We start from the raw sequence: 15,376 nt of genomic DNA, 5'->3' as shown, positions 1-15,376 counted from the left end.
CCACAATATCTAAAACCTCCCCAAGTAATCACAGCAAGAGTCTACTGTAGATTTGATCTAACCTGAGATGAGAACACTGCTAGATGATTGTGAACAGTCTCTCTGCATTGTCCTTGTCTTCTTCCCTTTCTTTCTCTTCCTTTTCTGCCTTGATCTCCTTCTTCTCTTTGGAATCCCGTGGCCTCAAAGATCTGCCTCGTTGCTGCCTTTTTATAGCCTTAATCTGCCTCTAAAACGCAACCACCACACCCCCCTAATCTTAATTAGGGTTAGATTAAGAGAGGATGTGGGCTGTGGGCTGATAAAGCCCACATGGGCTGAATATGGGCCATCAGCCCAACACAACCAACATCATACTATACATGACATCAGAAAATGATACAAAATTATTAGTTTAAGGATCAAATCTGACAATATTAAAGGATAAAAGATAAAGAAAGTCCACCTGTACGATCACCAACATGTGAAGCTTACGCTATTGTATTACAATCTTTTATTAATCTCACATTCATAAAATGGTTTTGGAAATAATATAGGGCGAATTTTCAAAAAAACCCTAAGTTTCATAATTTCCCAAATAGTACCCCAAGTTTGAAAAAAAAAAATCATCTTGTTAGGCAGTTAGAGCGGTTGTATGAGCAATTCTGTAACTTACAAGCTTTTTCAAAGAATTTACCCAATAATGTTTTATTCTTAATTAGATTAAGAACAAAAATCCAATTAAGTAGGTCTTTTCATATGACCGTCAATAATAATGATTGAGAGAAATTAAAAATCCAATCTCAATTAGTAGCATAAAATAAATCATACTTTAGGTTTTTTTTGTCTTTAATATTTCATAAAGAAAGTTTTTCTAGTTCCAAAGCGCTGATACAGATCAATTATCACAACTAACAAACTAGAATTACATCATCAATACCTTTTACCGAATAAAAAGAGCGATCACACCTAAAGAATCTTCTTAATCAAAGGCTTGGACAAATCACGAAGACTTATAGCTTCACGATATTATCCTTAATTCCATTGTTACAAAAGTATAGGTTCAATTATCAAAGACCTGATGCGATCCTCAATCACTTGGCCGGGTTTCCCATGTCCATCTCCGTATTGGTACATGCATTGGGCCATTCGAGGGACATTAATGATCATCATTTTTATGTTTTCCTCAAAACGAGAAGTGAAACTTCGATCTCCGTTTATTGCTCTCCAATTCTCTCTAATCAATCGCCTGATATGGTAACGAGCCGCGTACTCCGATAAACCGCTCTCATGCATGTAACACTGGATAGATTTGGGCACATCGCCTCTTTCAAGCTCGTCCTGCACAAAAACAACCGATGCATAGAGGAGAAACTGTGTGAACTCTTTATCGCCATGATTCCATGAACGAATGAAAATTATGGTGCATTTCAAATACCTTGGAAGTACCCAAATCATCACAAAGTCGAAGGATCATGGATGACCGTCTTGCAATCTCAGGACAGCTGTGGAAGTCTTCCAAGGTCTCTTGACTTACATCGTTACTGGTGCAATAAGCAAGAGTCAATATCAGGGGACCCGATACCGATACTAGTGCGTTCTCCAAGTACTCTTCAAGATTGGGTGTGTAGCCCTGGTGGTACCACCTTGCTTCCACCATGTGTGCCTTGCATACATCTGCCCACTGAATCCAAGGGTTGCACTGTTTAGAAAGTGGAACTGAATGATCGATGATACACAAAAGAGGGAGGATGGGATCGATATGTTACTGCTTTTTTTAGGTGTGGAATTATGTCCAGACCCTTCTCTTTCATAACATTGTATGCGGTGTCATTTGTAGTGTTGAAGAGGGCTAGAAAACATATCTTCATGTACTCTGGAAGTTTGCCCATTGCATTAACGTCCCATCTGTAACATCCATCAGAGTAGATGTTATCAGGAATCAACGATCGTTGAAATTGCATCTATTGCATTCATGAGGTGAGTTCTTCATCACCTATCGACGGCATCCGTGAAAAGCTCGAGCTCATCCATGGTGCCGTAAACATCATACACATCATCTATTGTTGTTATCAGGCAGTTTGCCTTTGTCTGCGCCTCCCTGCATCTTGCAAACTGTGGCTCAAAAGCCAAGCCAACTGTCCAGAAATAGTTCTCCACCAACCTGTCCCTCGAAAATGGAAGCCTCTGCGCCAGGCCAAGATTGCTCCACCATCTGATCGACAGCCAGAAGTTTGTGCTGAAGTTTGCTGATTCATGGACGAGGGCAGAATGTACATGACATGATTCAAGTAAAGCAAGCTCAAAATACCTCGACACTTCTCTGAGTTCCCTCTGATGTATGTTCTGAACCCTGTTGAAGTCCAACTTAGCCAATTCAAGCAGGACAGGGTTCATCTTCGCTTCCCTCTGGGATGCTTCTATGAACCACCTGGTCTGTAACCTCGGCATCCTCCAGTTCAATGGAAGCTCCAAGGCATGGGCTACGTGCTCCCTGAGATGAGGCTCAAGTGATCCCTCCATGAGGCTCTTGAGCTGCTTAGTTGTAAAGTTCGTAGCTTCTTCCAGCACGTGCTCTCCTTCCTTTGCAAGATGGGAAGCCTCGTACAAGCTCACCAATCCTTCAGTCTGGTGGCGAAGGCTGGCTTTCAAGTTTCCCTTGTCATCCATAAATCGGTAGAATACACCTTCAGTCCATCCACATAATTTGTGCAAGTTAGATTGTGACACCATGATAGAACAGAATAAACACAAAATTCCATTAGTATGTTAGGCTATTAACGTGGCATAATTTATGACTAATTGGACATATTTCTAGTTGTCTCAGTTTTATGGAAGTAATTGTTCTAGCAATATATGAGGTACATCAGCGACAATGCTGTATCAGTCGCCAAGAAAGGAGTAAAGCAGGATGGATATGTAGATTAATCACCTTCAGAAACAGCAAACCCATGTTCTCTGAGAAGCCTGAACATAAGAGCCGTGGCATGAAGATTATCCTTCAGCAACATGTTCACCTCTTCCATGGAACGGTATATTGTCCATAATGCATCCTTAATATCCTCCTTAAAGTGATACGCCACCCCAAGCTGCTGCAGGTGATCGATCAGTTGAAGCTGGTCCTCAATTCCCTTCTTCATGTAGATCAGTTGTTTCACGTCCTCCGTCAGTTTTCCCATCCTTGTTGCGTTATCCTCCTCCACCTAATGAAAGCTAGTCAGTAACCTGTGCGAACTATAGATAAAACTCAAGCTTACAGATCGCATGCATACCGACCTTGGTGTCATTTCTTAGCGATTGGATGTATTCGTCACTCCACGAGCTTGGCTGGTAATTAGCCGATCGCCGATGAGGAGTCTGCGCAGCACACCGGATATGTGGTCGGAGGCACGGACGGGGTGAAGCATTGGAGGGCGCGGTCCACCGGTGGACACCGATCAATTTGCAGGGGAAGGTCGGAGCGCAGAAAGTCATTTGGCTCAGTGGACAACACTCAGTAGAAGATGGAGAATCTGATGGGCTTGTTGTGATGGCCGTGTTGGTGATGGATGGATTTATTAGCGCGGGAGTAAGTGAGAAGAGACTTGAGTACCGAGGTTCTCGTGCAGTCCGACCTCCACAAAACGAGATTCACAAGCAGACTGCTGTGCGGCCAGCCATATCTACGCCACCTCCACATCAACGTGTTCCAAACAAATGTAGAAACTTAGTAAACGAAGAAAAAGTAACAACGTGTTCCAATATTATGCTCGATGAGTCGGCAGGCATGCCGCGTGAATGCTTCTTCACCTACTTTTATCTTCTTTCCTCTTCTCCGCTTTTGTCAACGTTGTCACCGGCCATTTGCAATGACGGCAATGATGTCACTTAAAGAAGTAATTAACTGGAGGAGTTGATATAATCAACTTCGACATCATCGGAACAAGCCCATGCCTGGACGTTTAGTTCAGTCATTTAGTCTTGATTTTGAGAGTTCCAAATAATCTGCAGAGGCATGAACCGAAGTTGAATAAAAAGGAATTTGTAATCATTATTAGTGCGTTCGGAAGTGATTAGAATTCGGCTGCAACTCTCACGTTCGGATTGATAAGTGACAACAATTTGGATCAGTTATAAACATTGAATTTTATATGTTACAGCTAAAATTATTTTAAATTGTTTGGGGTCCAATTTGACGGGAGAACGTTTATATCGTGCATGTTGAAAGCTTTTGTCACGTGGACATTGCGTCTGGCAGTATATATATATATATACAACATGACTGTACGACCATCTGGCATCCATTGCATTTATCCAAATTGACCAAATTGAGAATTGTGACGAAAGAATTGTCGGTATTGTGGGCTGTACATTAAGAGAGTAAATAAGTGCAGCACCTCTCAGCTGGACCCCCTCAAGTCTTTTATCTTCGAAGGAATGGAAACAAAGTGACGGAGATGAGTGAATCTACAAATACCATAAGTCATTTTATATTTCACCAATAACTTAAGGACATCGATAAAGATTTTAAACTGATAGTATGTATATAAAATTACCCTCAAGAAAGCAAAGACCAATCAACGTGACACTGTGCATGATGTTAAAAGAATTATTAGGTTAAGGATCGATGGAGTCCACTTATATGATCACCAATATATAATTAATCCCACGTTCTTAAAGGATAAAAAAGCTTCCACTTGTTTGATCACCGACACATCTGAAGCTTATGTTATTGTATTTCACTTTATATATTCGTGCCATATTGAAGAGTCGAAGACAAAAATATTCGTTACGATAATATTGCGTGCTTGTGCATTCTATTACTTTTATAGATAAGTGATTTGGGTTAGATTCAAAGTGAAATCAAATCGAAATTGAATTGGGTTGAAATCAGAACCAAATTGATCTGACGAGTCATCGAGTCTAAATTAAACTCAAAGTGGTTTTTTCTGATTTGATTTTAGCTTTTTGGTTTAGAACACTAAAATCGATAGGTGTCGTTCCAATTTAAACCATCGATTCCATGGTTTAAGCTCCAATGGTCCAATGATCAACGGTTTGAGGGTTAGCGGGATAAATGAACACTTTTCTCTTCTTGACGGTCATATATTGTTTGTTTTTATTGATATCTTGATTATTTAATAATTCAAAATATATAAAAAGATAAATTTATCATTTTAATAGCTAAATAATAGTTAGTTTTATGATCAATTACTGAAAAACCTATGTAATATATTATTACACTCTCTAATCACTGTCTTAAACCCTGTCTCGATTCCTATGATAGGTAGAAGTCACCACTTCACTGAAGAATTTGATATGACAGCCAAAGTTAGAATATCTTCAAGCTGCATTTCAGATATGAAAAAAATTAGTACATGGCCATGGATAAGGCACAGATGGATTTGTTGCATAAGGAGTACAAGTTACCTGCAAGAGAGATGTTGTCGAGTAGAGGAAGGATACCATAGGGCACTTACTCTGGTCTCGAGACCGAGGAGAGAAAGGAGACGGTTTTTATTATTTGATAATGGGCTAAGGTCATTCCACTCGTGGAGGTTTTTTTTCTCTTTCCTTCAGGCGTGCAAAGTCGAAGTTGTCGGTATCGAAGACCGCAAAACTTGCATTCTTTTCTTTCTTCTATTAAAAATCTATTTACTTCCAATATTATTAAAAGTATAAGTTAAAAAAAAATAAAATCACTTTATTCTATTATTAGAGCAAGAACAAGAAAATTACAGTTTCTATAAAAATCATCTAGAAAATCAGATCTCCTGTATTGATAAATGAGCCTTGATCGAGTAAAATTAACTAAAAATTATTCTTTGATTAGGTCTCTGAAGAATACAGCACCAAGAGGACAAAAAACCGACGAGATAATTGATGTCACAGTGAGTAGTATGACGGGACTATAGAAATAGTTCACGTTTGATGATTAATGATGTGACTTATTGACAATTTAAACAGACGATTAGACGTTAAATTCCTTTCTACAGGATTGAATAGTCCTTTGAGGCACAACATTCAATTTGTAATGAAGAGGATGCACGAGAAATTGAACATCCTGCAAGCGTAGATCTATCATGGTGTTCAAAAATGTAACCTATGCCACGATTATTATGTCACATTCTAATAAACAAGTTTTAATTATGTCATTTAAATGCAGAAGTTTATGTTCGACAAAATGATAAACATTTGTGTTCTTGCTTATTTATTTTTTCTAAATTAGCATATATCAGTGGTTTTGGAAATAAGATAGGGTAAATTCCGGAAAAAAAATTCTAAATTTCAGAATTTTTAAATAGCATCCTAAGTTTGAAAATTTTTTGTAGAATGCTCATTTTTTCAAAATAATCGTCCTACTCCCATCAATCATCGCTCTCCTTCCAACTCCTAATTGTACGATTATCTCGTTGGTTGTCCCTCTCCGTCACATTCCACTGGACTAGCAATGGAGTGACCCTTGTCATTTTCGCATAAAAAAAGATGTAGAAGACGCTACATAACACCTCCATGACCAACAATGATGGTGAGAGTTGAGGGTCCGACAAAGGCTACACAACCTTATTCTGCCCTTTCTTCATTGATGCAATCTCCTCGTACCCTCTCCTTGTCGTTGACCACGAATAAGTTAAGAGGAGGGGGTGGCTCGCCCTCATGACCAATGATGATAGTGAGGGTAATAGGGCGAGGAAGGGGTGACGAGCAGCTAGCAACATGCAAGGCAGAGGGTGACCATTAGCTAGGGGAAGGCTTGGCCAAGGCTAGCAGTTACAAAGGTGTAGCTAGGGCTAGGGTAAGAATTCTTCAAAATAACTGAGTACAAAATATCTTTTCATGTGCTTAGCGGCGCTCAGCCAGAAATTATGAAACTTTAAAACTTTTTCAAAAAATTCACCTAGTAATATAATGTTTTATTCTTAATTAAGCCATGCTTCATGATATGAGATAGTTGATCCATTAAATCAGCCATTTCAGGTGCTCATCAACTATAAAGTTGAGAGAAATTAAAAATTCAATCTCAATGAGTAGCATAAAGTCAAAATATACTATAGGCTTTTTTTCCTTTAGTGTTTAGTAAAGAAAGTTTTCTACTTTTAAAACGATGATACAGATCAATTATCACAACGAACAAACAAAAATTACACCATCAATACCTTTTACAGAATAAAAAGAGTGATAACCTAAAGAAACTTGATCAAAGACTTGGACAAATCACGAGGAGACTTATAGCTTCATGATATTATCATTAATTACATTGTTACATAATTATAGGTTCAATCAACAAAGACCTTATGCGATCCTCGATCACTCCATCAGGTTTCCCATATCCATCTCCATATTGGTATATGCATTGGGCCATTCGAGCAATATTCATGGCCATCATTTTCAGGTTTTCCTCAAAAGGCCAAGTGAAACTTCGATTTCTGTTTATTGCTCTCCAATTCCCCTTGATTAATCCCCTGATATGCCCACGAGCCGCGTCCTCCGATACACCGGTCTCATGCATGTAGCACTGGATAGATTTGGATACATCGCCTCTTTCAAGCTCGTCCTGCACAAAAACGACCGATGCAGAGAGGAGAAACTGTGTGAACTATTTATTACGTTCATTCCATGAACGAATGATTAAGTATGGAGCAATTCTCATACCGTGGAAGTACCCAAATCATCACAAAGTCGAAAAACCATGGATGCCCATCTTGCAATCTCAGGGCAGCTTTGGAAATCATCCAAGGCCTCCTGAGTTAAATCGTCACTGGTGCAATAAGCAAGATTCAGTATTAGGGGACCCGATATCGATACTAGTGCGTTCTCCAAGTACTCTTTAAGATTGGGTGTGTAGCCTTGGTGGTACCACCTTGCTTCCACCATGTATGCCTTGCATAGATCTGCCCACTGAATCCAAGGGTAGCACTGTTTATAAAGCGGAACTGCATGATTGACAATACACAAAAGAGGGGGGATGGGATCGATATGTTACTGCTTTTTTTAGGTGTGGAATTATATCCAGACCCTTCTCTTTCATAACATTGTACGCGGTGTCATTTGTAGAGTTGAAGAGGGCTAGAAAACATATCTTCATGTACTCTGGCAATTTGTCGATTGTATTAACATCCCATCTGCAACATCCATCAGAGTAGACGTTATCAGGAATCAAAGATTGTTGAAATAACACCTCCTGCATGCATGACGTGGAGGAGTTGTTTACCTATCGACGGCATTCGTGAAAAGCTCGAGCTCATCGATGGTGCCGTAAACATCATACACATCATCTATTGTTGTTATCAGGCAGTTCGCTTTTGTCTGCGCCTCCCTAATTCTTGCAAACTGTGGCTCAAAAGCCCAGCCAACCGTCCAGAAATAGTTCTCCATCAACCTGTCCCTGGAAAATGGAAGCCTTTGCGCGAGGCCAAGATTGCTCCACCATCTGATCGATAGCCATAAGTTTGTGCTGAAGTTTGGTGGTTCATAAACGACGGCAGAATGTACAGGACATGATTCAAGTAAAGCAAGCTCAAAATACCTCGACACTTCTCTGAGTTCCCTCTGCTGTATGCTCTGAACCTTGTTGAAGTCCAACTTAGCCAATTCAAGTAGGACAGGGTTTATGTTAGCTTCCCTTTGGCATTCTTCTATGAACCACCTGCTCTGTAACCTCGGCATCCTCCAGTTCAATGGAAGCTCCAAGGCATGGGTTACGTGCTCCCTGAGATGAGGCTCAAGTGATCCCTCCATGAGGCTCTTGAGCTGTTTAGTTGTGAAGTTGTTAGCTTCTTCCAGCACGTGCTCTCCTTCCTTTGCAAGATGGGAAGCCTCGTACAAGCTCACCAATCCTTCAGTCTGGTGGCGAAAGCTGGCTTTCAAGTTGCCCTTCTCATCCATAAATCGGTTGAATACACCTTCAGTCCATCCACATAATTTGTGCATGTTGGATTGTGACACCATGATAGAACAGAATAAACGCAAAATTCCATTTTTATGTTAGGCTATTAACTTGGCATGATTTATGACTAATTGGACATATTTCTAGTTGTCTCAGTTTTATGAAAGTAATTGTTCTAGAAATATATGAGGTACATCAGCGACAATGTTGTATCAGTCGCCATGGAAGGAGTAAAGCAGGATGGATATGTAGCTTAATCACCTTCAGAAACAGCAAACCCATGTTCTCTGAGAAGCCTGAACATAAGAGCCGTGGCATGAAGATTATCCTTCAGCAACATGCTCATCTCTTCCATGGAACCGTATATAGTCCATAAAGCATCCTTAGTATCCTCCTTAAAGTGATACGCCACCCCAAGCTGCTGCAAGTGATCGATCAGTTGAAGCTGCACCTCAATTCCCTTCTTCATGTAGATCAGCTGTTTCACGTCCTCTGTCAGTTTGCCCATCCTTTTTGCGTTATCCTCCTCCACCTAATGAAAGATAGTCGGTAACCAATTTGAACTATAGATAAAACTCAACCTTACATATTGCATGCACGCCGACCTTGGTGTCAGTTCTTAGCGATTGTATGTATTCGTCACTCCACGAGCTCGGCTGGTAATCAGCCGATCGCCGAGGAGGAGGAGGAGTCTTCACAGTACACCGGATTGGCAGTAGGAGGCATCGACGGGGTGAAGACTTCGAGGAGGCAGTCCGCTGATAGGCACCGATCAAGCTACAGTAGAAGAACGGAGCAGAAGAGCAGAAAGCCATTTGGCTCGGTGGACAACACTCAGTAGAAGATCGGAGAATCTGATGGGCTTTGTAGTGGCGGTGTTGGCGTGGGATTTATAGTGCCAGAGGCGGTGAAAACAGGATGGATTCAGCAACGAGGCTCTCGTGCCTCTCGACCTCCCTAAAACGAGATTCACAAGCAGAATGCTAATCGGCCACGTACGTACAGCCAGCCTCATGTATATCCACAAAAGCTCCACATCATCGTGTTCCAACTAAATGTAATTCCAAGTGTCCAAAAATATCTCTGGCATCATTGTGGAAGAAGCCACTTTAGCTTTCCGATTTGATGTACGTTAACTACTCAAGTAACTTATTGGTGTATGCTGTAAGTTAAGTACTCAAGTCCATCCAGAAGGAACTGAAACACTAGTTACACTGACGAGTGGATCTCTCCATCCTATAACCGACATCACACTATACATGACATCAGAAAATGTTACAAGAATCATTAGGTGAAGGATCACATCTGACAATAGTCAAGGATAACAGATAAGAACGTCCACCTGTATGATCACTAACATATGAAGCTTACGCTATTGTACTACAATCTATTATTAATCTCGCATTCTGAAAATGATAAGGAGAGGCCACTTGTATGATCACCAATATGTGAAGCCTGTGCTATTGTACCTCATTTTTTCAAATTAATAATTATGATAATAGTGTATGCTTGTGCGCTCTGAAACGTATGGGATGGTAAGTTTGGATGTGAACGAAACTTGACTTACTATTATTTTATCTCGATTTAATCTCATGTCAAATGGATAACATGGTATATTTGATAATTGATCACAAAAAATTGGTAAGAGACAAAGGTAATATTTTTCTTGAGCTTAGTAATGAAAAGCAAGTATGCATTTAGATGTTTATTATGTTCTTGATATAAAAAATAATATTTTAAGCTTAGATCTATTGATTGAAAAAGGATATGATATTGAAATAACATATTATATATTCACGATAAGAACAAGACTTTAATCACTCATGTGAAAATGACTAAGAACATGATGTTGCTTCTACAATTGGATATAATAAAATAAATTATTTAAATACTAGTATTGTGGATGATTCTATACTATGACATCTTACATATGAGCACTTAAATTTTGATACTTTGAATTTGAAACTTTTGGAGAAGAATAACATGGCAATAAGTTTGCTAAAGATTGTGCATCCAACCTATTTTCATACCTTCATAAATGATTATAGGGTAAAACATGGGTTTATTTGTTAACAGAGAAGATAGAAGTGTTTAATACATTCAAAAGAGCTTAAGAACTTGGTTGAGATAGAAAGTGGATATAAGCTAAAATAGTTAAGAATAGATAGAGGAAGTGAATACATATCAAATGAATTTGAAAGTTATTATAAAAATAATAAAATTTGAAAGTTATTATAGAAAGAAAAGGAGTATTCTTAATATGATTAGAAGTATGTTTAAATAAAGAAAGATTCCTAAATAATTTTGGGAAGATATTGTTGTTTTTATAGTTTATCTATTAAATAAGTTTCTGATAAAAAAATTGATAATGTTAGACTTGAAGAGGCATAGAGTTTGTAGAAGCCAAGAGTTGACCGCCTAAGAATCTTCGGATGTGTTGCTTATGCTAGAGTATCAGAAGAAAGAAGGATAAAACTTGTGGACAAATATCATAAATATATTTTATTAGGTTATGATGAGAATTATAGAGTTAGAATGTCAAATTATATAATTCTATCACCAAGAAAGTTATAATGTCAAGAGATATACAAGTGACAATACAACCCATAACACATGATTCAAGTAGTCAAATTATAAGACGATTCAATGTAACCCGAAGAATTGATACTAATAATAATGAGTTTTTTTTTATTTTATCTTTTTATAAGTTATGATTCATTAACCTTTGAAAAAGCTTATAATGAAGAAAATTGAAGAAATGTTATGAATGAAGAGATACATGCCACTAACAATACTTGATGACTTTCTACACTTCTCGAGAGACACAAGGAGAGGTAGAGAAACATAAAAGTTGAATGGTGGCAAAAGGATATAAGCAATAATTTAGAATCGATTAGGAAGAGGTACTTGCACTAGTAGCTCGAATAGAGATAGTAATATCTCTTTAGCTACTCAAATGATTGTAAGTCTTTCAAATTTATGCCAAGTTAGCATTTCTCAATGGATATCTTCAAGAGGAGGTTTATGTGCAACAATTCTCTTTTCATAATCTATGGAGAAGAAGATAAGTCAAATCATGACGTTACTAAATGGTCCAGGAAAGGAAAAGGGTTACCCCATTTTTTATTGTATATGATATGTTCCTAATTGAATTAAATCTTAATATGGATTAATTTAATATTATATTAATTATATATATATAATTATTAATTATATATATAGATATAATTATTAATTATATATATAGATATAATTATTTTATTGGGCCAATCCTACTTACATTTTATCCAAAAGAAAAAGAATAAAAAAAGTAGTTGAAATTGTATATTTCGAAATTCCCGTGAGAAATATATTATCAGTTTAAATCAAAGAGTGATTCTCACCTATCTATAGTTACTAATTATTATTTGTAGTTATTGACCAATTATTATTTAATTATTATTTATAATTACTGACGAACCAAAATAAAAAAGTTTTGATCTTTTATAACAAAACAAAATATCCAATTACTAACATTGGTAACCGACTCAAAGCAATTTGACCAACCAAAATAGTAGTCGGTAATCGTTCTTGAATCAAAGGGTTTATCTTTATCTATTTGAATTGTGTAATCTCCAGTTAAAGTAATTTGATTATAATTCAATTTGTGATGAGGTAACCGACTTAAAGCAATTTGATTATAATTCAATTCGATCATAAGTAGAAAGCTCATATTCTACAGTCATGGATAAACAGTTTGTTGCACAATACTCAACACAGTTATCACAAAATATACAGACCCCGAAATCAATACTATAATTAAGCAATTGTTTCTTTTTCACATCTCTTTCCAATCTCCAATCAACAATAGATAGATCTATTAGGCATACACGAACACATACTTCGCAAGCAATATATTTATCAAATTCAAAGTGAATTCGACCACCGAAACGTTCTGACGTAATTGATTTCTCATAAGCATATTGAATAGTTATAGGTAAATGGTTTATGTGGGATAAGGTAATTATGAAACTTTGACCAATATACCTTGCGGTTCGTATTATTTGTTGACCATGATTCATGAACCTAGTTACCATGGGAAACATATTATAGATATCCATAAATAAATTGATGTTTATTTCTCTTGTTTGAAAGAGTTATGAATCTAGAATATCGTTAGTTATTTATAGTGAAACAAGTTGGGAAGAAGTTGTCAATAATAGATTAGCCAAAGAAATAGGAAAAAGAAATTTCCATCCAAGATTTAATAGCTGGTCCATTCTCATCCTAGGTAAAGTCCATCTTGTTGCGATAGAAATGAACAGAAACATAATACGATATGTGGTCGGTGGTATACGTCATTTCTTAGCGATTGGATGTATTCGTCACTCCACGAGCTTGGCTGGTAATTAGCCGATCGCCGATGAGGAGTCTGCGCAGCACACCGGATATGTGGTCGGAGGCACGGACGGGGTGAAGCATTGGAGGGCGCGGTCCACCGGTGGACACCGATCAATTTGCAGGAGAAGGTCGGAGCGCAGAAAGTCATTTGGCTCAGTGGACAACACTCAGTAGAAGATGGAGAATCTGATGGGCTTGTTGTGATGGCCGTGTTGGTGATGGATGGATTTATTAGCGCGGGAGTAAGTGAGAAGAGAATTGAGTAACGAGGTTCTCGTGCAGTCCGACCTCCACAAAACGAGATTCACAAGCAGACTGCTGTGCGACCAGCCATATCTACGCCACCTCCACATCAACGTGTTCCAAACAAATGTAGAAACTTAGTAAACGAAGAAAAAGTAACAAAACAGAAAAGAATATATATATATATATATATATATATATATATTCACACACACGACATGACAGTACTACCATCTGGCATCCATTGGATTTATCCAAATTGACCAAATTGAGAATTGTGACTAAAGAATTGTCGGTATTGTGGGCTGTACATTAAGAGAGTAAATAAGTGCAGCACCTCTCAGCTGGACCCCCTCAAGTCTTTTATCTTCGAAGGAATGGAAACAACGTGACGGAGATGAGTGAATCTACAAATACCATAAGTCATTTTATATTTCACCAATAACTTATGGACAACGATAAAGATTTTAAACTGATAGTATGTATATAAAATTACCCTCGAGAAAGCAAAGACCAATCAACGTGACACTGTACATGATGTTAAAAGAATTATTAGGTTTAAGGATCAATGGAGTCCACTTATATGATCACCAATATATAATTAATCCCACGTTCTTAAAGGATAAAAAAGCTTCCACTTGTTTGATCACCGACATCTGAAGCTTATGTTATTGTATTTCACTTTATATATCCGTGCCATATTGAAGAGTCGAAGACAAAAATATTCGTTACGATAATATTGGGTGCTTGTGCATTCTAAAACTTTTATAGATAAGTGATTTGCGTTAGATTCAAAGTGAAATCAAATCGAAATTGAATTGGGTTGAAATCGGAACTAAATTGATCTGACGAGTCATCGACTCTAAATTAAACTCAAAGTGATTTTATCTGGTTTGATTTTAGTTTTTAGTTTTAGAATATTAAAATCGATAGTTCTAGTTCCAATTTAAACCATCGATTCCATGGTTTAAGCTACAATGGTCCAATGATCAACCGTTTGATAATTAGCGGGATAAATGAACACTTTTCTCTTAGCAGTCATATATTGATTGTTTTTAGAGATATCTTGATTATTTAATAACTAAAAAAATATAAAAGATAAATTTATCATTTTAATAGCTAAATAATAGTTAGTTTTATGATCAATTATTGAAAAACCTATATAATATATTATTACACTCTCTAATCACTGTCTTAAACCCTGTCTTGATTCCTATGATAGGTAGAAGTCACCACTTCACTGAAGAATTTGATATGACAGCCAAAGAATATCTTCAAGCTGCATTTCAGATATAAAAAAAATTAGTTCATGGTCATGGACAAGGCACAGATGGATTTGTTGCATAAGGAGGACAAGTTACCTGCAAGAGAGATGTTGTCGAGTAGAGGAAGGATACCATAGTGTTACGGACAAACTTCTCAACAAGACGTTGGATGTAATGCTTATGTGTGTCCGTGTCTTTTGGCATGTTCATGCCCTGTACAGAATGTAAAGGGGTGGCCGAAGGCTTATAAGTCCCATTTTAGTTGGGTTGGTGGCCTCTTTAGGCTTGTAAATAAAGGTTGTGTCATGTGGACACGTGAGAGAGCTTTCGGTCTGTAATGGACCATTTTACCCTTTGTTGTGCCACTGTTCAGAGCTTGTAAAGTCTGTTTGTAATTTGCATTGTCTATGAAGTGTTTTTCGGACATGTTTGCTTGTGGATCCCAATTGAGGCGTTCTCTTTTGCCTGTTCTCTCTTTTGTTGGTCCTAAGGGACAATGGGAGTCTTCGGGGAGGCTGACCTTTGCGGACGGACACGCAAGGGTGCCGCACGACTTAGGCAAAACCAGCTAAGTCCGTGTCATATGGTATCAGAGCGGGACAAGCACTCATAGATACACTTAGCATGCAAACGTGGGGGACCT

The 15,376-nt window shown here is 37.9% G+C and overlaps 2 protein-coding genes across 3 annotated transcripts; both read right to left on the bottom strand.

The window, feature by feature from the left end:
* Nucleotides 1–999: 999 nt before the first annotated feature.
* On the bottom strand, nt 1,000–3,543 carry LOC103974177 (monoterpene synthase 8, chloroplastic). 2 transcript variants are annotated; one of them, XM_065103185.1, is made up of 7 exons: nt 3,256–3,542; nt 2,912–3,182; nt 2,291–2,666; nt 1,976–2,194; nt 1,749–1,887; nt 1,418–1,663; nt 1,000–1,320 (listed from the first exon to the last, which is right to left on the bottom strand). In XM_065103185.1, the coding sequence occupies exons 1-7, from the start codon at nt 3,451–3,453 to the stop codon at nt 1,027–1,029; spliced, it is 1,743 nt and encodes a 580-aa protein (XP_064959257.1). In that variant the 5' UTR covers nt 3,454–3,542; the 3' UTR covers nt 1,000–1,026. The 2 variants fall into 2 exon arrangements, with proteins under 2 accessions (XP_064959257.1, XP_064959256.1); XM_065103184.1 differs by having other exon boundaries at nt 1,976–2,666; nt 3,256–3,543.
* Nucleotides 3,544–7,164: 3,621 nt separating this feature from the next.
* Nucleotides 7,165–9,811, bottom strand: LOC103975106 (monoterpene synthase 8, chloroplastic). Its single transcript, XM_065102029.1, has 7 exons — nt 9,451–9,811; nt 9,107–9,377; nt 8,486–8,861; nt 8,171–8,389; nt 7,943–8,081; nt 7,612–7,857; nt 7,165–7,513 (listed from the first exon to the last, which is right to left on the bottom strand). The coding sequence occupies exons 1-7, from the start codon at nt 9,658–9,660 to the stop codon at nt 7,220–7,222; spliced, it is 1,755 nt and encodes a 584-aa protein (XP_064958101.1). The 5' UTR covers nt 9,661–9,811; the 3' UTR covers nt 7,165–7,219.
* Between the last annotated feature and the right edge of the window lie 5,565 nt (nt 9,812–15,376).

Source organism: Musa acuminata, chromosome BXJ2-4, assembly GCF_036884655.1.
Source record: "Musa acuminata AAA Group cultivar baxijiao chromosome BXJ2-4, Cavendish_Baxijiao_AAA, whole genome shotgun sequence".
NCBI lineage: Eukaryota > Viridiplantae > Streptophyta > Magnoliopsida > Zingiberales > Musaceae > Musa > Musa acuminata.
This window is presented reverse-complemented; position numbering and strand designations above follow the sequence as displayed.